Source organism: Euprymna scolopes, chromosome 3 (genome assembly GCF_053919585.1).
Source record: "Euprymna scolopes isolate OS-2025 chromosome 3, ASM5391958v1, whole genome shotgun sequence".
In the NCBI taxonomy this organism is placed as follows: Eukaryota; Metazoa; Mollusca; class Cephalopoda; order Sepiida; family Sepiolidae; genus Euprymna; species Euprymna scolopes.
In genome coordinates this window covers 150,575,768-150,600,146 of record NC_136484.1, presented here as the reverse complement: position 1 = coordinate 150,600,146, position 24,379 = coordinate 150,575,768, and the positions used below count along the sequence as shown (strand labels likewise).

Below are 24,379 nucleotides of genomic sequence, written 5' to 3'. Positions count from 1 at the left end.
ATAACATTAATAAGACAAAATGTAGTCTTTATGCAACTATTAAGAGAAAACCAACGAACCTAAGATATTTTCATTAGATGAAAACATTTAAAAATGAAGCTGCAGCAGCTTTTTTTTAATAAAAAAATTAAATGTTATGGTAAGGTTTTTAAAAAATTAGTCTTTAACCTTAAAAAAATACAAAGAATGAAACTCGTCAATAACTTTTTTTACTGTAAGAAAGCTTGCAATGTTAATAACACCAACATCTAGTTTTAACATTACAAAATATGAAAATGCAACAATAGTTGTAGAGGAATTGTAAACAAAGTTGATAACATTATTAATACAAAATATAGTCTTTACAACCTTTTTCTATATTTTTTTATGACTAAGAGATTAAATGTAACAATAGGAAATTATAATTTTTTTCAAAACTTTTTAATAAAAAAAAGTTTGGAAAAAAATTATTGCATAAAGACTACATTTTGTATTATTAATGTTATCAAATTTCTTTACAATTCCTCTAGAACTATCGTTGCATTTTCATTGTCACAGTAAAAAAAAAAAAGTATTTTTTAAAAACCTTAACCATAACATTTTATTTTTGAATAAAAAAAAAAGTTACTGCAGCTTTATTTTTAAATGTTTTCATCTCATGCAAATATCGTTTATTCATTGGTTTTAGCATCATAAATTGTGATATGAAAACAAACGATTCTCTTAATAGTTGCATCAAGACATTTTCTATTATTAATGTTATCAGCTTTGTTACATTAAAAAAAAATCGTTGCAGCTTTCTTTTTTAATGTTTTGATTTAATAAAAAAAAATATCGCATCCTAAATTATGAGATGAAAAAAACTGAACGAATCTTTTAGTAAATGAGATTTGTCTCCCTCTGCACAGTGACAACCTGTAAAACAGTGCCTTATTAAACTACAAGTAGTAATTCCACTATTTTGATCCCAGATAGAATAGATTCATCATGGCAGAATTTATTGGACATGCATGCAATGACATTTATATTGCATAATTTTTTTTAAGAATTAATGAAAAGTGATATGCCATCTAGGGGAGATAATAAATAAAATGATAAAAATTGTTAAAAATAGAAAGAATCTCTATAGTAACACATCTATAGGTCCAGACTGTAGTTTTTGCTTAATGATAGCTTGAGAACGTCGTCGTTTTATTTAAATCCACTTCCTAAGTGTAAGTTTCTTCCTTTGCACACCAATGCCTGCATTATATTGCCCTTTTTGATGTGGCACATTTTTCTTATACATATTTTTATGTACATAAAAAAACTTTATCTAAAAAAAAAATCAATACAAAAAGTGTCTGTTTATATCTTTTCTCTATTTCTTATTTGGTAATGTGTAGGAATACAAAATGTCTTTTAAAAAAAAAAAATTGAAAAAACTTTATATATATATATATATATATATATATATATTTAATTTTCATTAGTAAAGATTATATAGAAAATTTCAATACGTGACGTGAGTATTCTATTTAGAGAATGTAAGCCCCTTTTTCTTTAATTTGATAAATTTTTTTTTAATCATTTCTAACTATAAGGAAATATTTAAGAAATTTTATGCATTTATATATTTTAATAAACCTGCTTCTTATAATTTTTCTATTTGTCAAGATGTATGTGTCTATCAAAAATGATAGATTAACAATTTATTTTATACTTTCTTGACATGTTTTATAAAAAAAAAAACAAATTAAATACAATATTATAGATAAAAACATTGCACACTGAAAAAAAATCTCCTTGTAAAAAGGTGTATCCTATAAACCATTCATTTTTTTTTTTTTTTTTCATCACAGGCGTACATTTTTGTCCGAGCCAAACTGGCAGTATTTACACTTTTATAAAAAAACAATTAAGTTGCGATATGGAGAAATAATTTCACTTTCTTGATGAATTTCATAGAAATTATAAAATTAAATTTCATTTTTTGTAAGGAAGCTTGTGATTTAAACTGAATAACAATTGAAGAATCGATGTGAATGCTTCAAAATTACTTATCTCAAAATAAAGAAATCAATTTATCAAAATGCATTAATTCACTTTCAGATTGAATAGATTTCTTATATTGATATATCGGGCATTATTAATAAGAGCCAACAACAACAAATCTATATATATATATATATATATATATATATACACACACACACAAAGTTTTCAAAACAAAGACAAGAAAAAAAAATTTTAGCATCATGTTCTGTATTTTTAAGAATGTTACAATTGTTTCAATACCATTTGGACAATTTGAAACTTATTCCAGAATAGCATCTCATCAGACTGTTTGAAAAAACACTGAATTAATACATATCTGAACAGATTTCAATCTCTCTCTCTCTATATATATATATATATATACATACATATATATATATATATATATATATATATATATATATACACACACACACACACACACACAAATATTACCAAACACAAAATAAGTTACTCTTCTACCTATCTAGGTAAGCTTTTTGTGTTTTAACATATTTTAAAGCTGTTTTTCTTAGTTAAAAAAAAAAAGAAAAAAAGTTCTACTGTTTAGTTAGGATAAAAAAAATAATGGCAGCCATAAAGCATTGCACAATAATCCTTGATAATTGCTAAAAAAATTGAACAAAATACTGGGAGAAACAAATCTAATGTTTTCAGTCATACGAATATGTAATGTTCTACCAATATTTTTTTTTTGAGCGATTATCAATGATCATCATGCAATGCTTATGATCACCCCCCCCCCTCTTTTTTGTTTTGTCTTATCTGAACAGAATGGACACTGTTTTTAAGTATTAAAAAATACTTAAAATATTTTTAAACACAAGTAAAACTTATCTAGGTCGGTAGGCAAAAGAGTAACTTACCTTGCCTTTGGTAACATTTATTTGTTGCATATTTTATTTTATTTTTACCCTTTTTTCTTTTGTTGGCTTTTGTTAAAAATTCGTGATATCCCCCTTAAAAAAATAAAAGAAATTAATTTGGAATCATTCACCTAAATTTGAACTGTGTGTAAATAGTTAAAACCATTTCACCATAAAAAAATATTTAAACAATGCTAAAAGCTAACAGAAATGCCTATCATCATTTTTTAGTTCAGCTTGTTAACAATATTATGTGTAGACTATTAACAAACATCTACACATTATTTCCTGAAAAGAAGCAAGACATTTGCCAGTTGATACATCATTAACTTAAAACTTGAGATGGATGTATCCTTTTGGTACAAATAGCACACAAGTGCACTTTAACTAATTGGAAATATTTTATTGTTTTTGTACTCTCATCATAACTCAAAATAAGTTCAGTAAAAACAAGATAACACACCAGAAAATATTACGGAAATATTGAATTAATCTAAATTTTTTAAATATTTACTATATAGGTAACAATATTTCAAATTTATTTTTTTAATTTACTAATAAAATTTAGCAAAAATTACCTTATTTTTTTTTTTTTAGAAAAAGGTAAATTTTTATAATAAAATCAAAGTCCTTAAAGTCTAAAAATTTTGGATTATCGCTTTTCCCTAATATAACTCTTCTGAAAATGAAAACAAAGAAATACTTCCTGTTAACTAAAGTGCACTTTTGCCGTACAAACTCCCTACAAATAATGGTTCATGTGATACAAAAAGTTGCAGACAATCAGTTTTCTGTTCAATAATTACTATATTCCTTGACACGCGTTTTGTCTGGAAGTAACGTCTGCCTATCCTCGTGGCACAATGACGTCATCATTTTATCATCGTGCGTTGAAACGTTTTCAGTTTTTCTCGAACTCGGCAAATTTGCCAAAGTAATATTCATGTCTTTGAATGCATTTAGAAGGAAAATTCCACAGACAATTACCAAAAACCCACAAAGGTTTCCGACGATGTCTTCCGGCTTCATGTTGCCCCATTCTTTAAAGAGAACCAATGATGCGATTATAACAGCTGACGTAAAGAAAACGTAATAAATTGGAGTGACGACCGACGTGTTGAATGTGTCCAGCGATCGATTCAGATAGTTAAGTTGAACGATAATGCAAACAATGACGACAATCACCAGCAGCCAGGTGAGCCAGCTCAGCAGGACATTGCTCTTGTAAGTCACAGCCTCCTTCAACGAGACTCCGATACCTTTACAACCCATCACGGTAAATGATCCGAGCAAGGAACAGATTCCTATGTACACTAGAATGTTTGTGTTGCCATATCGAGGGGCGTAGTAGAATATTAGCACCACAGTGGCACCCACGACCAGAAGGGTGTAGATAATGAAACCTAGAATAAACAAAAAAAAAAAAAAAAAAAAAGATTTTAATGTTTAATTATCAAAGCACAAGGTTTTGAGATGAGGATTGACAATTTGTATTAGAGTTATTTGGACACCTTTAGTGTTATTTTTACAATGTTTCGGATGATGTAACCAACTTTTTTTTCAGGTCGAACTCTAGAATCTACACAGAATTTCAAACAAAACTTTATTTAATCCACAGGAATAGCAAATTTGAAATTGTATTCTGAAGATTGAACCTTCAAACTCCAAAAGAGTGTCACTTACAAATAAATTTTACTAAGTACAATATCTTACACCATGGGTTCCTGCAGATAATTCTAGTTTGATAAGACACTTGTAGAAGGTCTGAGATTACAATCATGGATTACAATAGAAAAATGCAAACATGAAAATATGATTACGCTTAAAGATGGAAAAGAAAAGGACAAGATATTCTAGTAAAAAATATGATAAATTTATAACTTAAAATATTACAGCATTAAAAATTTTTTTAAATATTCAATTTAACATTATATAATCAATTTTAGGAGCCTTAAACCCAGTTTTTTTATTTCTAGTTGTAAATATTATCATTTATTACTAATTATTACTATATATTAATGTATATCTATCTCTATACTTATTACTTGTATATATTATCTATTGTTTATAATTACTGGTTCCCAAAATTGGTGGAGGAATTTGGTAGAGTCTGCAAAGGTCAACTATTTCAACCATGACCTCTTGGCAGCGAAACGTTCGCCCAAAACCTTATTAAAAAAGCTTGCTGCATGTTTGAGTACCTTTTATGTAAAACTAGCGGGGGGTACCCGACGTTGCCCGGGTGTTTGGAGGTGTGTGTAGGGGGGGGGGGGGTAAGTAATGATGTTAAAAAATCGGAAAAACCAAAAAAAAAAAAAAAAAAAAAAACCGGAAAAAAATGGCATAAATAACCCTGTCGAATCGAACCTGCAATTTTAGGATAACAACGCTGTGTGTATGGGGGGGGGAGGTAAACTAAAGAATAAGCGAAGTAAAAAAAAAAAAAAAACGTTGCCCGTGTGTTTAAAGATGTAAAAGAAAAAATTAGTTTTGGTCGGGAGGCGGGATTGAACCCGGAAGCCTTGACGCGGAGGTGAAACAAAAGCCAACCACTTAACCGTCTAGGCCAAGAGTAAGAGGAATTGATTAGAGTGTTAAGTTAAGGCTTATAAAGCGAGTGAAAGCGGTTTGATTGACAGATAGCCACTAAATGAGGTCATCGCGGGAGCATTACGAGATGACGTAGCAGTATTTTATTTAATGCGAGACAGCTTTTTGGGGTTTGTTTACTTTGTTTCAATGCGGGTCAGTTTTCGCTTCCACAAGATGATGGTGGGGGGAAACTGGCACCCCATCAAAAGAGGATTGTCCAGATTGAATAGCAATTGTCTGATATAAGGAGTTTAGCCCCACATTGATCAAAGCTTGTGAATGTTCCGGGCGCGATGCCGAGAACAGTGTTAGCTTTGAATTAGTTTGGCTTTTTATACGAAAAAGCCCAATCAATACGTGAGAAGCCAAAATAGCAATAATTTTATAAAAGCCGCTGTAAGTAAATCTAGACGCTACGCGCTTTCCCAAATCCTAGATATTATCTAGCGGGTATATAAACAGTTGTAAGCGATAGTAACCCCTCCGGGAGCATCGGCGAAAAAAGCCTTTGCGAAACATACATGAAATGATGACACACATTTTGCCTTTTATATATATACTAGCGAGGGGTACCCGGCGTTGCCCAGGTGTTTAGAGGTGTGTGTGGAAACTCCGGGGGTGGGGGAGGTTAAAAAAAAAAAGGAAGTATGAGGATCGAGCCCGAATCGTTGAGGCAAAGTTGTAAATTAAAGTGTGAAAAAAAAAAAAGTGCAACGTTAACGATTGCCCCACTGCGAGATGCTAACGGAAACACGTTTGAATTTATTTAATTACTTGGATTTGGCAGGTGCCCGTTTTAATGAGTTAATGAGGTCAAGTTTGACTGCGGGATTTTTATTTTCCCCAACATGTTATAGGATAAAGACTAACCCACATGCGGCGAGCGACAAATGTTAAATATTTATCTTCCCGAAATCGAGCAAATTAAATAGACAGGCAAGCTTCATTATTAACTGTGAGATATTACGATTTATATGTGATATAAAAAGTTTTAAAAAGTTGTGAAGCGACCGACCGCTTCTCTGAAAAAAAGCCTTTTGTAGGCATACAGAAAAAGCGAACACACATACATACATTTTCGCTTTTATATTTATAGATACTAGTGGGGGGGAGAGGTACCCGGCGTTGCCCAGGTGTTTGGAAGTGTGTGTGGTTTTGGGTAAATCAAAACTCCGAGGAGGGGGGAGGGGGTTAAAATAAAAAAAAAGTTTTGGTAGGTGAGTATGAGGATCGAACCCGAACCCTTGAGGCGAGGTTGGAAATTAAAGTGTGAAAAAAAAAGTGTGCGCCTTTAACCATTGACCCACCATGAGATACTAACGGAAACATGTTTGAATTTATTTAATTACTTAGATTTGGCAGGTGCACGTTTTAATGACAAGGAGGTCAACTTTGACTGCGGGATAGTATTTCATTTACTGTGGAAAGCTTTTTTATTTTTGTTTCCCCAAGATGTTGGTGGGGGGGGGCAGCTTCCCTTGTCCAATTTGAATAGCAATTGTTTGATATAAGGAAAATATTTCCACATTGATCAAATCTGATTGCTTTCAGACATTTCCGCCGATAGACGGAAAATACTGCCAGAATTAGTGTCGCTTTTATTATAGGAAAAAGACTAATCCACATGCGACGAACGACAAATGTTGAATATTTATCTTCCCGAAGTCAAGCAAATTAAATAGACAGGCAAGCTCCGTTGTTAACCTGGAGATATTATAATTTCTATGTGATATAAAAAGTTTTAAGAAGTTGTGAGCCGACCGACCGCTTCTCTGAAAAAAGCCTTTCTTGGACATACACAAAAAGCGAACACATATTTGCGCTTTTATATATATAGACTAGCGGGGGGAGGGGGTACCCGGCGTTGCCCGAGTGTTTGGAGGGGGTAGGGGTGTTAATGAAAACCTAAGAATAAGTGCAGTAAAAAAAGAAAACATAAAAACGAACGTTAAAACTTAAGTGGGGGGTACCCGGGGGAGGGGGTGTGTGAAAATTAACTTTATAGTTAAATATTTAGAGATTTAAAGAATCAGGAATTTAATACGGAATTGGTAATTGTATTGGAATCAGAGAAATATTGGAATCGTCTCATTCCTAATTGATACTGCTAAATTTTGCTTGGAACAACTACATTTAATATTTGTAATTGGATAATTTTCTTTTGCCATTCCTTTTGAGATCATTTTTCTTTTACAAGAAAGACTCCCCACTTGATACTACTTTTGTAAAAACATGCTTGTAAATATACTAATTAATATTGGCCCCTCAAGAGCAAAAGAGAGTGTTAAAAATTATGATAGATCAAAATTTATTAAATTTAATCTCAAATCACATTCCTCTTTGCACATTCCTTTTTACTTTTGGAATACCTTATTGCTTGATTTGTATCAAGTATCAATTAAGTCATCACTTATACTTCTTAAAAAACATTTAAATTTAAAAATTCTACACTAATTTTATAATTGAGTCTTTTTTTTTTTACACTTTGATGGTATATCCCAATGATAATAATGAACCAATCAGGTATCAGAATAGCTGTATAAAATATACTGAATCTCTTTGAATTTTTTTTCAGTTCTAGTTTTTGCTTTGACATAAGAAGAGGACCACTGTTGATCCTGACTGAATTAATACGACCATTCTTTAATTGGAATTCTTTACATTTCAAAATTCCTCTGACTAAATTGATACAGCTAAATTTTGCTTGAGACAACCACATTTAATATTTACAATTGGATAATTTGCTTTTCTTTATGATAGTTATTTTTTTTTGCCACTCATTTTTGGAGCATTTTTCTGTTACAAGAACAACGCTAAAAAAAGTTATACGCCCAGTAATCATCTTTACATTGATAGATGCCAATTAAATTTAATTTTAGGTTGTGGTCAATGAAACTTTGGGAATATTTAAGAATACAGATTGAAACATTTGAAGGAAAAAAATAAAAATCACCATTTAAGATGACAGATTTTGATTTTCTAGTGACAACATGTCACAAGAAAAAACAAAGAAAAAAACAAACTTTACATGCATGAAGTTGTATCAAAGCAGCTATTTTTAATTTTTCAATAAATTAATATCTATTTAAAAATAAAAAATTCTGCGTGGTGGGTTGTGTGTGTGCCAGCACTAACCCTATTTGGGTTTAACCGGCTTCTTCCAAAGGAGGAAGTTTTATAGAAGTGTGAAATTCACTAGCAGTCCCCAGTTGCATGTATATCCCTGTCAGGGGAGATAATGACATTAGGTTTTTGCAACTCTTGCAGGGAGGTATCGATGTCCTCTGACATATAGCGCCTGGAATTCCCAAATTGGTCACCCATTTTAGTAATGACCAGATCAACGTTGCTTAACTTTGGTGATCTGACAGGAACCGGGGTCAATATGATTATGCCATTGGCTTCTTAAGTTACAAATTTTAATTCAAATTCACACAACATTTACACAGAGAAAAAAACAAATCTATACATCTATAAAAGTGAACGTGTCTGTATCTGTCTGTGTGTGTACATTTCCCTATGCAATAACTCTGTCAATTTTCTACAGACTCGAAATTTGATATACAAGGTACTGAGATTTGGGAAAATCGATGTGATCGGTTTTCGGCCAGAAATTTTGCAATTAAGGGGTCAAAGTTCAACGATTTGACCTTTGAGAACTCTACCAAACTCCTCCGACAATTTTGGGTCTAAACACTTGACATTTTAGATATAGGTTCCTTGGACATGGATCTAAGTTAATAACTTGATTTGAGCCGAAAACAATAAATGTTAAGGGGTCGTAATAGGGGTCAAAGTTAAAAAAATTGACCGCTTTTTTTTTTTTTTTTTGCCCAACATACACCTCCAAATACCCGGGCAACGCCGGGCACCCATGCTAATATCTAATAAAATGATAGTTTTCTTTCTCTTACCTGGTTGTTTCAGCTTATCTTCAAGTTCGGCCATATTGGCCACTTCTTGTTCCTTAGGTGAGTGGATAACCATAATAGTCGAACCAATGATGGCCAAACCACAGCCGACTTTGCCAAGAAGATTGAGACGTTCTTTTAACACCCGGGAAGACAACAAAGCACTGACAAAAATAAATTTTTAAAAATAACAAAAAAAAATTAATTTGTATTATTCTGACTACTATTCTCGAATTCAGTGCTATTTTCATAACATTTCGGTCTAATTCACTTGCAACCTTCTTCAGATATATCTTGTATGCATGTGTGTGTGGGGGGGTATGTGTGTGTATATATATAGTAATAATGGGCAGTGATTTATAGTGATAAGTAATAAGATTGTACCTCAAAAAAATAAAAAAGTTTAAGGCTCCTAAAATTCATGCCAAAATATCCATGGATAAAGTACTTGGTAAAATTTGGTCATAAATGACACTCTTGTAGATTGAAACTTCGATCTTCAGTGCAGACAACATTCAAAATACAGGACTTCTATACAGTCATAGCTGATGTAATGATAGCATGATATCCTCATGGATTGAATAATGGATTCCGTTTAAAATTCTGTGCAGATTCCAGAGTTTGAAAAGATACACCTAAAGAAGGTCAGAGGTTACATAGATCAAAATGTTGCAAAAATAACCCTCAAGATGAGAACAGTAGTCCAAAGAATTCAAATAATAATTACATGTATTAATTATATAAATATACAAAAAAAAAACTTATATTTCTGTTTAATTGTAAGGAAAGCGAGTTTCTTTCTTATAAACAAGCTATGTGTTACACCAAGTCTCCAACCATTTTTAATGGTCCAATTAAATTATATAATTATGTTTCGCAGGTCAAGAGATCAAAATAGGTACCTGGCTTCTATAATGAAAGCAAGAATAGAATAATTGACATCTGGCAAGTCAGAAAGTGACTTCAGTAAATAAAGGGAAATTAAGAATCTGACGTCACCTTCCCACTCCGCCAGAGGTACATTGTGGCCTCTTTCCTGGCAGGTTTCAAAGCATGTAGACACAGTAAATACAATATTTTTGACATATTAAAAGGAGTATAACCACAAAGATTTGGGCAATTCTATTTAAAATTATGGGTAATAAGAACTAACCAATCAGATGCCAGAACTGAATCTTTTTTAATTCTTCTTTCATAGCTTTTCAGCTTGATATGAGAAGACCACTACGCTATGCTGATCCAGACTGGTTGATTCTTTATTTGATAAAGCTTCTCTGACTATTGCCATTTTTTTTCTTGCTTGAGACAATTACATTTTTTCTATTTAAAGAATGGCTCTACACACAAGAGTGTTCATCCAAAAACCTCAATGGAGATGAAGATGATGTGATAGTCTGCGATGAAATTGGCTATGGCTAGTCTTTCTCTCCCTCTCTTAACCCAGTGAATAACTTTATGCACATCTCTTTGATTTTTGTATAGGTCTTATGTGTTCCTTGTGCAAATAAATCTTCAATCAAAAAGAAATTCACTGTTTTTTCTGTTAATCGATCAAGGGTAGTAACTAAACAAGACAATACACGTCCCAGCAACAATGTCATAAAGCTTATCCATATATTCAGACATGTGACACTGTTAAAACCTCTAAAAATGCTTGAAAAATTCAAAATATTATGCATACATTTGTTGCAATACTGATCTGCTAAATAATTTACTTATTATTCTTAGATAATATTTAATACAAAAATATACAAATCTTTTATTAATTGGATAAAAAATGCAGCCATTTTGTTGGTTGTAATATTAATCTATAAAATAATATAGGTGTTTGTCTAGATTTCCCCAGTGTTACAGATTTGTTCCTAGTCTAGGGGTAACGAACACCGCAAACATATCAATGAAAAATAAAAGAATAAAAAAAAGATAATTTGAAAAGAAAAACAATTTTTTATTAACAAAGAAAAAGAGAAACAAAATCAAAAAATAGTAAAGAAAACGAATGTTTATAATCGACAGTGTAAGGGAAATAACTCTGTTTTCTAGTTATTTCCCTTTTTCAATGTTTTTATAGTAATGTTTGTTTTTATCTTTACACATAAAATGCTTTTGGTCAAATATAATTCAGAAAAATCTATATTCACCAGTTTTTGATGAAAGAGATTTTTCTCTGTATCTTGTTTGGTTCGCCTGTTATTTTAACGACTCGAGTTTTCTTGTGTTTTCCTTTGGTCGGAGTTATAATAGGTTATATAAAAGGTTGCCTCTCATTGAGTCCCAACGTCGTGTTATAACTGAGTTATAAATAACGCTCGTTCGCTATTTATAGCGATCACTAGAGAAGGTTCACAAACAAACAGTTTAGAGTGTTTTTTGTTCCATATTTTGAAAATCTCCAGAGACGCTAATTTAAACGTTTTATATTCAAATTCTTAAGTAATACTTTTTGTGTTATTTTATATATAATCTTTTATTGTTATTTCTTTTTAATTAAGTAATTTATTATTTTTATTATTTTATTCTTATTATATGTTATTATTTGAATAATTAATATTATCTTTTGTGTAATAAATCATAATTTCTTCATATCAAAGAAGAAAATGTATCATCCCATGACACCAGATATTAAAAAAACAAAGAAAAATCTGTATGATTTATGTACTCATGACAGAACGAAAATATTATATTCCAAAAATCATAAATTGATCAAGAAAATCATTTATACGTGATTAATAGAAATTCGTAGGTATTACAAAATAAATCTAATAAGTATGAATTATTGTTGAGTTATTTCCTTTTACTTCTTGATTTTTTTTTTAAATGGCAGATTCTTGATGAGCTGTTCTACTTAAGTTAACAAATTTACCGAATTTCCATTACTAACGATTACTATATTGTCCAATTGAGTACTGTACACGTTTTAACTCTTATCCTCGAGTGGCCTCTGGGCCTTGATAAGTGGAGATGCCTATGTAAAAAAAAAAAAAAAAAAAAAAGGCAGATATTACAATACTCAGAAAACTTGATTTTCTTATTTCAAAATTAAACTACTTGATTAATTAATATAATTTTTGGAATATGATATTTTTATTTTGTTTGTGGGTACATACATCATATAGATTTTTATTTTTAATTTTAAATATAGGGAAAATTCTGGACAAGAACCTTTTTTTTTTTTTTGTAGTTATTAAATATTACAAACAACAAAATGACTGCATTTTGGATCCAATTAATAAAGAATTTGTGAATTTTCAATATAGACGGAATTCTAGACAAGAACCAAAAAATATCCCCTATAACGATAGCTGCACATGTAATCATGAAGCAAGTGTTGCGCAAGCTCAAACCACACCTCTCCTGAATTGGCAAAGCTCAAGTCCAGTGGCAGGAAGTGCTAGACGACTGAAAACAATGCCGAGATAAGCGGAGAGCACATACAGCAGATGGAATTCCAAATGGTCACCCATTTTAGTACGGACCAAGCTCAACATTGCTTAACTTCAGTAATTTAACGGGAACCTATGTGTCGGCATGAATTATGCCATATTTGTAACGTACAGGATGAACAAAATATGAGCAAAAGTTGATCCTGGTATGCATTGAATAGAACTTACCTGACCAAAACACTGAGGGCTCCTAATGGTGTCACAAGTGTTGCAGGCGCAAATGCATAAGCTGCAAAATTTGCAAATTCCCCAAGTGTCACTGAAAAATATAAACGCATGAAACCAATTAGACTGATTTCTTTTCTTGGCTAAACATTAGTTACAAACAAAACCTGTGGAAATTCCATGGAATGAGAAATATATTTAATCAATAAATACGTTTCAATAAAGCTGATATTTTTTTAGCTAACACAAAAAATTAGTTTTTAAGACAGAAAAACCAATAGCGCGCAGTAAATGTGAGTTTATTATCATTCCTATGAAAATAGTGTCTGTTGTATTTTAGATATCGAACAGACCTAAATGAGATAAATTAATAAGTACTAAAAAATATTCAGAAAGTGATATTGTGCTACATAGTTTAATACAAATAATAAAGTCACATTGTAAGAGACAATCTTTAATTTACTTCTTCTTGGCAGACAATGTTTTTTTTTATTTTTGCCCTGTTTCTTTCAAATGTTCCGTTTTATGTAAGGTTTTGCTGACTTTCTTTGGTGAAGAACTGCTATACGTCGAAGTTACTACCAGTTCCTTTCTCACACCATTGCAATAATCATATATTATTATAATGATATTCAAAAACGAGGTTACATCAAAGGCATGTTGCGCTCATATTCTTGTCCAGAGTTGCTAGTTTGACCTTTTTAACAAAAAATTTGGCCTTTTTTAAAGTGGTTTAGCCTTCAAAAATTGTATTTGGCCTTATTTTAACATGTAATGTACAGACTAACTAAGGAAGGAACAAGCAGAATATTATATAGAATTAGTCATCAATCAAATTCGGGTTTTCACACAAAAGAATTTAGAAAATAATTTTTTAGAATGTTTAATTCATTCAATATTTCCAAATATTCAGATACATTATTATTCACTTTAATATATATATATATATATATATATATATATATATCATATTTAATATAATATGTATTTATTTATACATATATAAATATCTATCCTGTCACACAAAAGTTAGCAATTAAAAAAATTGCTGGCAGAAACCATTTCAAGTGTTTAACTAATTTGGTTTTCAGTTTATTTAATGCAGAATCCAGTAATAAAAAACTGGAAGAACTGTTTTTTTTTTTTTTGTTTTTTTTACACAGTGGTCACCACTTATCAAGACCCGGATACTCAGGGATAAGGGTTATTGCAAGTACATTACGTTAGTGTGGAGATTTGATGAAGTGTTTACTTAAGGGGGTGGTTCATTAGGAATTTATTAACGTTGGACTTGAACACATCCAAGTTGTAGTCAGGTGGGAAGCAGGAAGATGGAACAGAGTTCCACAGGCGTGCAGTTCTAAGAAAGAAGCTTTGTTCATGGAATCCACGTTTTGATTTAGGCACAGATAAAGAATGAGGGAAATTTTTCAGAGTGGATTCGGCTAGACGAGTGTTTTTCGTGAAGGATTGGCAAGGGGGGAACCAGAGATTGGAGTTCAGACGAGCACCTGCCATGGAAATAATGATAAAATAAGGATAGGCTCGCAACGTCTCTTCTGTGGGAGAGAGGTTGCAGGGTAGAGAAAAGGGCATCCCCCACTAAGTCACAAAGTCTATTTTGTACTCTGTCAAGGCAGGATAGGCTGTTTTTAGCAGCTCCTGCCCAGATATGGCAGCAGTACTCCATCCTTGGACGTACTTGGCTTTTATATAGATAGAGAATTGCATCAGTAGTGAGATATCTTCTGGAGCGGTAGAAGGATCCCACCATCTTTCCAGCGACCTTGGCAACAGATTTGATGTACATGTTCCATTTCAGATCAGGAGTGAAGGTCAAACCCAGAAGCTTGTCAAAACACGGGGCTTCACCCAGACGAGAGCCATCCATCACAATTGATGCCAGATGGGGATCAGAGTGTTGATGATGTAAGGATAGGAGTTTGGTTTTAGATGCATTAAAGGTAACCAGCCACGTCTTCCCCCACTGTACCACTCGCTCGAGATCAGAGGAGAGAGAATCAGAGAGAGCTTTGTCATTTACAGCCTTTGATGTGTTGCCGTAGATGGTCGTGTCATCAGCATAGATGTCAACGAATGATTTAAGTATGTGTTTAGGGAGGTCATTGATGTAGATCAGGAAGAGAGTTGGGCCCAGGATTGACCCCTGAGGGACTCCAGCATTAATACTGCAGGCCTCTGATTTTTGTTCATCGACCACTACTCTTATGAGCCTATCGGAGAGAAATGATTTAATGATTGAGAAAACATTTCCAGTTATACCATAGCTGGAAATCTTGTGAAGTAGACCCTTATGCCATACCTTGTCGAAGGCTTTTGATATGTCAAGAGCAATTGCCCTAGAAAGGATGCCTTTGTCAAGAGATTCACTAATCCTGTGAGATATAACCGTCAGCACATCTGCGGTAGATCTTGCAGAGCGGAAACCATATTGTGTGTCACTAAGAAGGTTGTTTCTGCTGAGGTGGTTGACTATTTCTCTATTTAATATGGATTCCAGCAACTTACTCATAACACACAGGAGACTTATTGGTCTGTACTGAGAGGGAGATGACTTATCACCTGAATTCTTAAATACAGGGCAAACTGATGAGGTCTTCCAGGGAGTCGGAAAGCACTTCTCCTTAAGGCAGCGCTTAAATAGTTTCGTAAGTATGGGAGCAAGTTCTGGTTGAAGCTTTTTTAACACTATAATTGGGATGCCGTCAGGGCCAGTTGCTTTACTGGAATCAAGGTTCTTGATTAGCTTGGCGACCTCATGCACGGATATTTGTATGTTACCTAGCATGTTCTGTGTTATAGGAGGAAATATGGGGAGTTGATGGCCTTCGTCGCATAGGGTAGAATTAGCTGCAAAGTTCTTTGCAAATAGTTTGGGCTTGTCTGATGCTGACGAGATGACCTCTGGTCCATTGATAATGGTTGGGATAGAACGCACACTTCTGTTCAGGATCCTATTTGTTATTTGCCAAAATTGGCAGGAACCAAGCCGCTGATCAGCTACCTTGGGTTTAACAGACTGGGCATATAGCTCTCTTGCATTTTTTATTACTCTTTTACAGTGGTTGCTGGCAGTCCTGAAAGCAGCTTTAGTTTCCGTGCATCTATTACGTTGGTAGCTATGGAAAAAGTGATTTCTGTGCGCGATAGCAGCAGCACATTCTGGGGAGAACCATGGTTGGCTGTTAGGTTTTTGTTGGAATTTTTTAGATGGTATGAATTGGTCTATGCCTAAAATTAACCATTCGGTCAGATCTGATACTATAGAGGACACTTCCTTTTTAAACATGGAGTGCAGAGGTAAATCAGATATGAATGTACAGAAGCTATCCCAGTCAGCCATAGAGTATCGGTATACAGTACGGTGGAGGGGTACGTCAGGGGACTTATTACATTTCGTTTTTATCTTAACTGATACAACTGAGTGGTCGGAGGATCCTAGAGGAGAATGAACGGAACATGAACATAGCTCAGGGGAAGTTGAGAGAAAAAGGTCTAGGAGGCTTGCATATTGACCGGGTGTATCGGGCACACAGGTGGGTTCGCGAACAATCTGAGTGAGGTCATAAGCAATGGCAAAATCATGACAAAACCTCCCCTCATCGTCTGTCTTATTTGAATGGGTTAGCCATTCCACGTTATGGACGTTGAAGCCACCACAGATGTGAATGTTAGCCGAGGGATGTGCAGACAGGATGTGGTCTATTTTCTCAGATATGCTCTTAAAGATAGTAACTCCGCTGCTGTGGGGCCGATAGAGGGCAAATATAAATGCAGTTGTGTTAGCAAGTGCAACCTGGAAGCACATATTGGGTAAGTTAGGATCTTCTCTAGAGATATCCCTGCCACATGGGAAGCCATCTTTAATGTAGGCACATATTCCATGCCAATGGCGATCTTGGGGGGTCAGATTTAGCTGTTAAATTAGAGTATCCGTTAATTATGAACTCATCTAGGGAAGTGGTCGGCCCTATTCCAGTTTCGCTTAGAAATAATATGTTCGGTTTCGTCTCCTGTAATTGGGTTTCAACCTCTGGAAGGTTGGAACGTAGACCCCTGATGTTGAAGAAGGAGACCTGGTAGTAGGGGTCTACGTTGGAAATGGGGTTCTAGGTTTTTTTGGTTTGGTTCTTTAGATCTTCAAATATTTATTGATGGTGTTTGCTTTGGTTGTTTTATAGAGGAAAGTTTTTTTTTTTTTTTGCTTATAACTTTGCAGAAAATGATTGAATTTTGCAAAAGGAAAGAAAAAAAACCCAATAAAATCAATGTTTGGTGCAGTTTAGGCCAAGAAGCCAGTATTTTCAGACAGCCTAATCCGGTAGCATCGGTTTCACATGTTTAAAGGAAGAAGCAAATAGCAAGTCAGACCCACCTCCTTTGCCACCTGAAATGAATCTGTCAAGAAATCCTTCACTATTTTCATAATGGAACGTTTTCTTTCCCTTTTTTCCTTTCTTCTTTCTATACCATTTAATATGTTTGTCTTTTTATTTTGCTTTAAACTTTCCAGCTTGAGACATTTTCTTTCTTTTTTATTTGAATTCATTGATTGAGACACTTTTTTTTTATATGCATATTAGTGTGAACACTAGTTAAGCATAATTTCTCGCCTTCCCAATAATTTTGATGAAAAGTGTACACTCCTAGTATAAAGTGGGAAAAGAATTTATATTAATATTAGGTCGGTGTACAAGTTTTTACCGGTTTGTAGAAGAGACATTTTAAACTATTGTATATCTATTTCATGCATGTTGTTAATATATAAACAATATCATGATTAATTTAACTTGTTCTTTAAGATTATTAAAGCATCATTCATATTTTTCTGCAATATTTTCACCCATGTTAACCTGAAAACAACCTTTTTTTGTATTCAATAGCTCACAATCACACAGCATTACTACCCAAATATCTCCTTGGAGAATTTGTTTGGGAAACTTGCCCATCCTGTATATACTCCTGACCTAGTTGCTTCAGATTATCACTTATTTAAAGGATTACAAAACCATTTAGATAACCTCAGAAAGAGATTGAACACAAGTCAGATTCATATTTCACATCAAAACCTAAAGAATTTTACAAGCAAAGCATTCACAGATGGAATCAAGCACCAGTCGTTATTGTTACGAATAAAGATTTTCAAGATGAAATTTTAAACTGGCAAAAACTTTTACACCGACCTAATATCAAAATAATGTCCATTTTGAAATGGTCAGCGCAATTTTTTTTTAAGCAAATTCAGAACATTTACTAAATAATTTATTATTATCATTATTATTTTGAGTCCGATTGTGAATACAACTTTTGTGTAAATTCAAAGGAATTTAATATATTGATTAAAACTATACAAAAAATACTCACTGAGGGACATCCCAGCCCACCACATCCATTCTCGCAGATAGCCATAACCACCTTGACCTGAAGAGAGAAATGAAAATCTATATCAGTTAAAGAAATCACATGGACAAAAGCAAATGTATGCTCACAAAAAAATGTTGAGAAAATAGTATTTTGTGGAGATGACATTTGTTAGCACTACATCATAAATGATGATTATGCTGTTAATATCCACGTCAATGATTACCGTGTGGGTAGCAACCCATGGCCATCAACTTGGCTGCAGCTATTTCACATCACTGATTAAAATTAAATGAAATCCTATAAAAAGAAAACTTTGTATTATTTAGACTATTGTTATCATTTTATTTATTTTTTTTATAAAAGTCACTCCAGACAAGGCATAAAACCACTTTATGTAAGGATCTAACATGTTTGCATAATAAAAAAAAAAAAGAAAACAAGAGGTTTTAACTGACAAAATAAAATATATTCATGCAAGATATTAATACATCACCTCTTTTTTTATTTTCACTTCTTTCATAGTCACTTTGCTGTTTTGTCTAATGGTTTCTATCGGAATAAGCTTCTTTTCACAAAGAAAGAGGACATAAGGAGATGTTCATTTAGAGTTTTCTTCAAAGTTTTATTTGGAGAAAATTAACTCAGGAGAGAGAGAAGGACAAACGTTCCTTTAACTAATTATTTATTTCTTAATTCTAACTTAACTGAAATGAGTTACACACACGAACAGAGAACATCAAGGTAACATTTCATTTAGATCATCGAGACATCAAAGTAACATTTTGCACATTGATTTTTGAAGTTTTCTACATTTTTGAGAGTGATTTGAAAACTATTTTTCTTACACCTCGAAAAACATGAAGTCATTCGTCATATCATTCTGTTTTGTCTGTGACATTTAATCTGCTGGCCCCTGCGCCTCAACTTTACCTCACTCATCTCTGGGAACAGTTCTGTTTAGCAGATCTGAATTATCTTATACTCAGTGTGACCCTTGTTAACATTTACACTAGCTCACTTAATTGCCATTGACGTGAGGTTCCTAATATACAACAATAAATTCTGAGGCAAAATAATCAAAATGAAAGCCAAAACATAAGCATGGCAGTGACGAACCCAGTCATCTATGCCAGAAATATTTCAAGGGACATGCATCTATGCACAACATGGCACTTCAGGCTAGTGAAAAGGTGAACCTTTCAAAAGGCCAATAAGAAAGTTGGGTGACAAAATGTCTACCTCTAAACATTCACAAGATGAAAACAGTAATCTGAATAATACAAATAATCAATTATCTCAAAAGTTCTCAAATATAAAAAGTAGTGATGAGATGATTACTATATTTTCATCACAATTCCAATATAATTACAGATTCCGATTCATTTTTAATTTATAAGTATTAAAGTTGTTGTTTCCTTAATTTTTGTATTCTTGCAATGTATGCATATATTTTTTTTTTTGGGGGGGTATATTATACAATTAGATCTAATTATTTTTTTTCTTTAATCTTTTTCTCACAATTGATTGAATATCGTGCTATTTTTTTCCTATTTATCTACTTTTGCCATTTTTACTTAAATTCATTATGATCTATAGATTTTAGTTTAATTGGTAGTTTAAAAATCGATAAATATTTATCATTTAATCATTAACATCAGCAATGGAAATATGTTTTAAACAAAAACAAAATAAATTAGAAATTAGGTTTGAATTTTGCAGATTTTACGATACCCCAAAAGTTTCGATTTTTCCAATTTGTGATTACTATTTGGATTGTTTCAACACTAATAAATAAGAAAAATTTAAACATTGCAGAACTAGATTAATATTCTGCCTTTCAAGATTTTTTTTAATGGAAATCGCTCCTTACAAGGTATAAAACCACTTGATATCAGGAGCTATAATAATAATAGTACTTCAAGATAAAAAAAATAGCCAATGATAAAGGCTAAATGGATAGATTTCAACCAAGAAAACAGCAATTTTCCCCCCTCTGTCAGAAACGTCACTCATGGAATGTAAGAATTAAAGGACAAAATAAGGGAAACAAAAGTTACATGAGTGAGAGAGTCCTTAAGGTTAATATTTAGTAATAATTCAAAAATGGCTGAATTTCCAAAGCAGGAGATTTTTATAAATTTTTAAAAATTTATTGCAACAAAAAATGGTTTCTTTGCCTACTTGCAAAAAAAAATAATGTCCACGTTTCAATAAAATGAAAATGTTCACTATCAATCACAGTCAGGAAAAGTAAAAAATAAAATATACACAACTCGAGACAAAAAAAAATTGAATAATTTAGTGTTTCAGTTTATAGAAATAAAATATTATTTCCAACGACTGTTAGAAGTAAAAAAATATTCAAAATTTGAGGAAAACAAAAATTGAAGTTTTACTTTGCAATGAATTAATCTCGAACAAGTCAACTGCGACACGTGTTTTTTTTAAAAAGGGACAGTTGCGTTTTTTTCCCAAACTGAAAGTCTAATTTGCATAAAAGTTGACAGTTATATATAGAATTTAGGTTAATTCTTTCTTGTCTTCCCAAAGCACTTCATAACATTCTTTTTTTATATTATTTCTTTCTCATTTAAAATTGTACAAAAAAAAATTCAAACTATTAACGGTTTATAACAAAAGATCGTTTTTTTTTTGTTTTTTTTTCAAAGACAAAAATTACTTTTTTTTTTTTTTTTTGCACAACTAGCAAGGAATAAAAACAACATTACCAAAACGTCTGGTTTACAGTTTTTTTTTTTTTGTAAAGAGACAAGGTTTTACTTACAACTTCATTCAAATTTCTCGCATTTAAAAACTAAGCTTACTTGCATTTTTTCTTTTTTTTCTTTTCAATCAAAAGTGCTCACGCAAACTGTTTCAAATAGTCGCTGACAAGTTATTTTGTGTAAAGCTGAATTTTTTTGTCACCCAAGTGTTTTTGGGGTTTCTTGTGTAAGGTTGAAATCCTTGCTCATCAGTGTTGTGATGTTAGTGTTTGAATAATTGATGAGGAAGATACAGTAACAATCAAATAAATATGTATTAACAAAAATACATAAAAAAGGTAACTGAGCAATATCATTACACAATGCTGGACTAGTGGTGACAACCATACTCTTCACATGTCTGACTTTAGTCCTCGTTATCCAGAAGTGATGCCATGGAATAGTTCATTATTCCAAGTAGAAGGAATAATAGTGCATTATTCCAAGTAAAAGTCCCGAAAAAAACTAAAACATGGTTGTTTTCAAGTTCAATACTAACAAATATCTGTTGTATATTCATCCTGTGAATTAATCATAGTTCTCAATCCTTTCACATCCATCAATCTCGTTTGTCCTCAACTGGGCAAGTGATGAACCATTAAAAACCTGTTCGCATCGACATTCCTTTGATATCAGACAACGGACTGAATGAATTAATCAAATAGTTTTTAAAGTGATCAAGTTATATAAATAAAGAATTTTTTAAATGTTGAAGACAATGAACAATGACCTAAGGCAGACATAACTGATCGTTTTACAACATAGAAAACACATCAGGAATTCAGTCGAGTGTCTCGGAAACAGAAAGATACATATGACAGATTTTTGAAGAGAAAGTAAACAAACACTGACAGCCATTGTTGAGATTGAAGTTGAAAGAAATTGAACAATTTCTTTTCAACTTAAATTCACTTCAAAACATCATCGGAATGTGAGAAGCTACTCTGAATTAGGGGCCAGATGTAGTAATTGTTAATGGTGTAAATTGGGTAGAATTTGATTATTTATGAGGACGGCTCAACAAGAACTTGTTTACACTGGAGTTAAAGGCTACCATGTTGTATTCAACTGGGAAGCAGGCCAGTGGAAGTGTGTTCCATAAGCAGGCAGTTCTGGGAAAGAAGCTTTGTTCATAGAATCTGCGCTTAGATTTAGGTACAGTTAGAGAGTGGGGGAAATCGTATATAGTGGTTGTAATTAGTCGGGTGTTTTTTGTGAAAGTTTGGCAAGGGGAAACCATAGATTGGAGTTTAGTCAAGCACTTGCGATGAAAATAATGATAGATCCGAGACAGGTTCGCAACGTCTCTTCTGCAGGGAAGGTTTCGAAACCAGTTTTGAACTCTATCAAGGCAGGATAGGGCATGCTGAGCAGCTCCTGCCCAGATGTGTCAACAGTACTCCATTTTAGGATGTATCTGACTCTTCTACAGGTAGAGGATTGCATCGTCAGTGATATACCTACTGGAGCGATAGAGTGATCAAACCATTTTTCCAGCGATCTTAGCAAAATATTTGATATATGTGTTCCATTTCAGATCAGGAGTGAAGGTCAGTCTCAAAAGCTTGTCAAGACATGGTGGTTACCCAAGACGAGAGCCATTCAATTGGGGTGGGCAGGTACTTTAAATCATTAACTAAGGAAGAGTTTAGATCAAGGTTGATCACACAGAAGAGATACTGTGAGCCTCTCTCTACTGTATGGTTAGGCATTCGCTCTCAGTCAAGCACTTACCATTAGGTAAGTGCTTGACTGAGATCGAATGTCTGGTCTCTCTCTGTGAAACATTCACAGTAAAAGCTTGCCTAGCAACAACCATAGCAATGAACTCCCCTCTCCCTTTTCTCTTTCTCTGTACCAAAAATCAAACAAAACTTCCATGAATAGAGTTTCTTTCCTAGAACATCCCACAGAAAAAAAATCTGTGAGCATTTCGATTCATGTACATCATTGCTCAACTTCCTTTTATTTTTTTTTTGTTTCAATTATTTCTTCATTGTTTTTCAACCAACTTTTGAAACTTTCTTGAATAAAATAAAAACTTTTTTTAGCAGATGGTAAAAATTCTTTTACTTACAATTTTCAAAGTTTTCCAATTTATGCAAACTTGTATTTATTCATTTTTATTTTGTTAGTTATTTCCTCTAAAGAGAAAAGCATAAACTTCATTAAATAATGAATTTTTTTTATATTCCTTGTTTGAACTTTTGCTAAACTAATAAATAATGTAATTTTCATATTTCATTGTTTCAATTTGTTTAATATTAATACACTATCTATAATATCAAAGATCCTTTTATTACAAGAAGATCTAGCATAAAATATTTATATTGTTCAATATAGAGGGAATAGAAGATATATAAGATGAGTTTAGATTTATTAGCAGGTAATAAGTTTGGTATATATTAATCCAATACTGAAATGGTATGAATATAAAGTAATGTTTAAGTCTCCTGTGATATAATACTTTACTTACCTGCTCGAGTACTGGAATGTTTGGCCAATTTGAGCAGACCAAGTTTCTTAAAGATGAAGCTGGTTCCAATGAAGATGCTTGAGGAGATGGCAAGGGTCAAACCAATGTAAAAATCTTTGCGGTCTGGGGTATCAGTTGGCATGGCAGTAGTATTTACTGTTGTTGTTGCTGCTTCAGCAGTTGTTGGTGTTGTTGATGATGATAATGATGAGTTCCACTGAGTAAAACTCAGGGTCACATTGGCTACAGAGGAATCATTATAAGAAGAATTGGTTGACAAAGAGCTAAACACTGATTCTGTTGATAGCTGAAAGAAACGAAATTAAAGAAATTTGCCATATATTTATTATATAAGAAAATTTGATAATGAAAATAAAAACTGAATAAATTACAATATTTATTAATCCATCAAACAAGAAATTATAATAAAGGAAAATCCTTACCCATGGATTTTCGATGATAGACTCTTATCATCAGAGGATAAATATTTTTCTTTTTAAATCTCACTGATTAACGTACATTTGAAAAAATATATTAAAAAACAAAATAACTTTTTGTGAATTGACAAAAGGTATTTTCAATAGAATTAAAAAGTAAAGTATAAAATCATATAATAAATTAATTAGTAATTTAATCAATTAATGAAGTTGTACTCTGTAAAGAAGAATCTGAAATTCAAACTCTGAATGGATTATATTGAAATCCAAAAAGGTGGCTGAATTTGAAAATTTTCTATATACACATACACATTTATGGCAAG

General features: G+C 32.5%; 1 protein-coding gene across 1 annotated transcript in view; it reads right to left on the bottom strand.

Annotated features, from left to right (window-relative positions):
• Nucleotides 1-3,527: 3,527 nt before the first annotated feature.
• LOC145259782 (magnesium transporter NIPA2-like) overlaps nucleotides 3,528-24,379 on the bottom strand; it is a 67,465-nt gene continuing 46,613 nt past the window's right edge. The window contains exons 2-6 of the mRNA XM_080117546.1: nucleotides 23,620-23,926; nucleotides 18,379-18,435; nucleotides 12,997-13,087; nucleotides 9,389-9,549; nucleotides 3,528-4,285 (exon numbers count right to left, since the gene is read on the bottom strand). Of these exons, the coding sequence (XP_079973672.1) occupies nucleotides 3,678-4,285; nucleotides 9,389-9,549; nucleotides 12,997-13,087; nucleotides 18,379-18,435; nucleotides 23,620-23,761 (1,059 nt within the window). The 5' untranslated portion in view covers nucleotides 23,762-23,926 and the 3' untranslated portion in view covers nucleotides 3,528-3,677. The remainder of the gene's footprint in view (nucleotides 4,286-9,388; nucleotides 9,550-12,996; nucleotides 13,088-18,378; nucleotides 18,436-23,619; nucleotides 23,927-24,379) is intronic.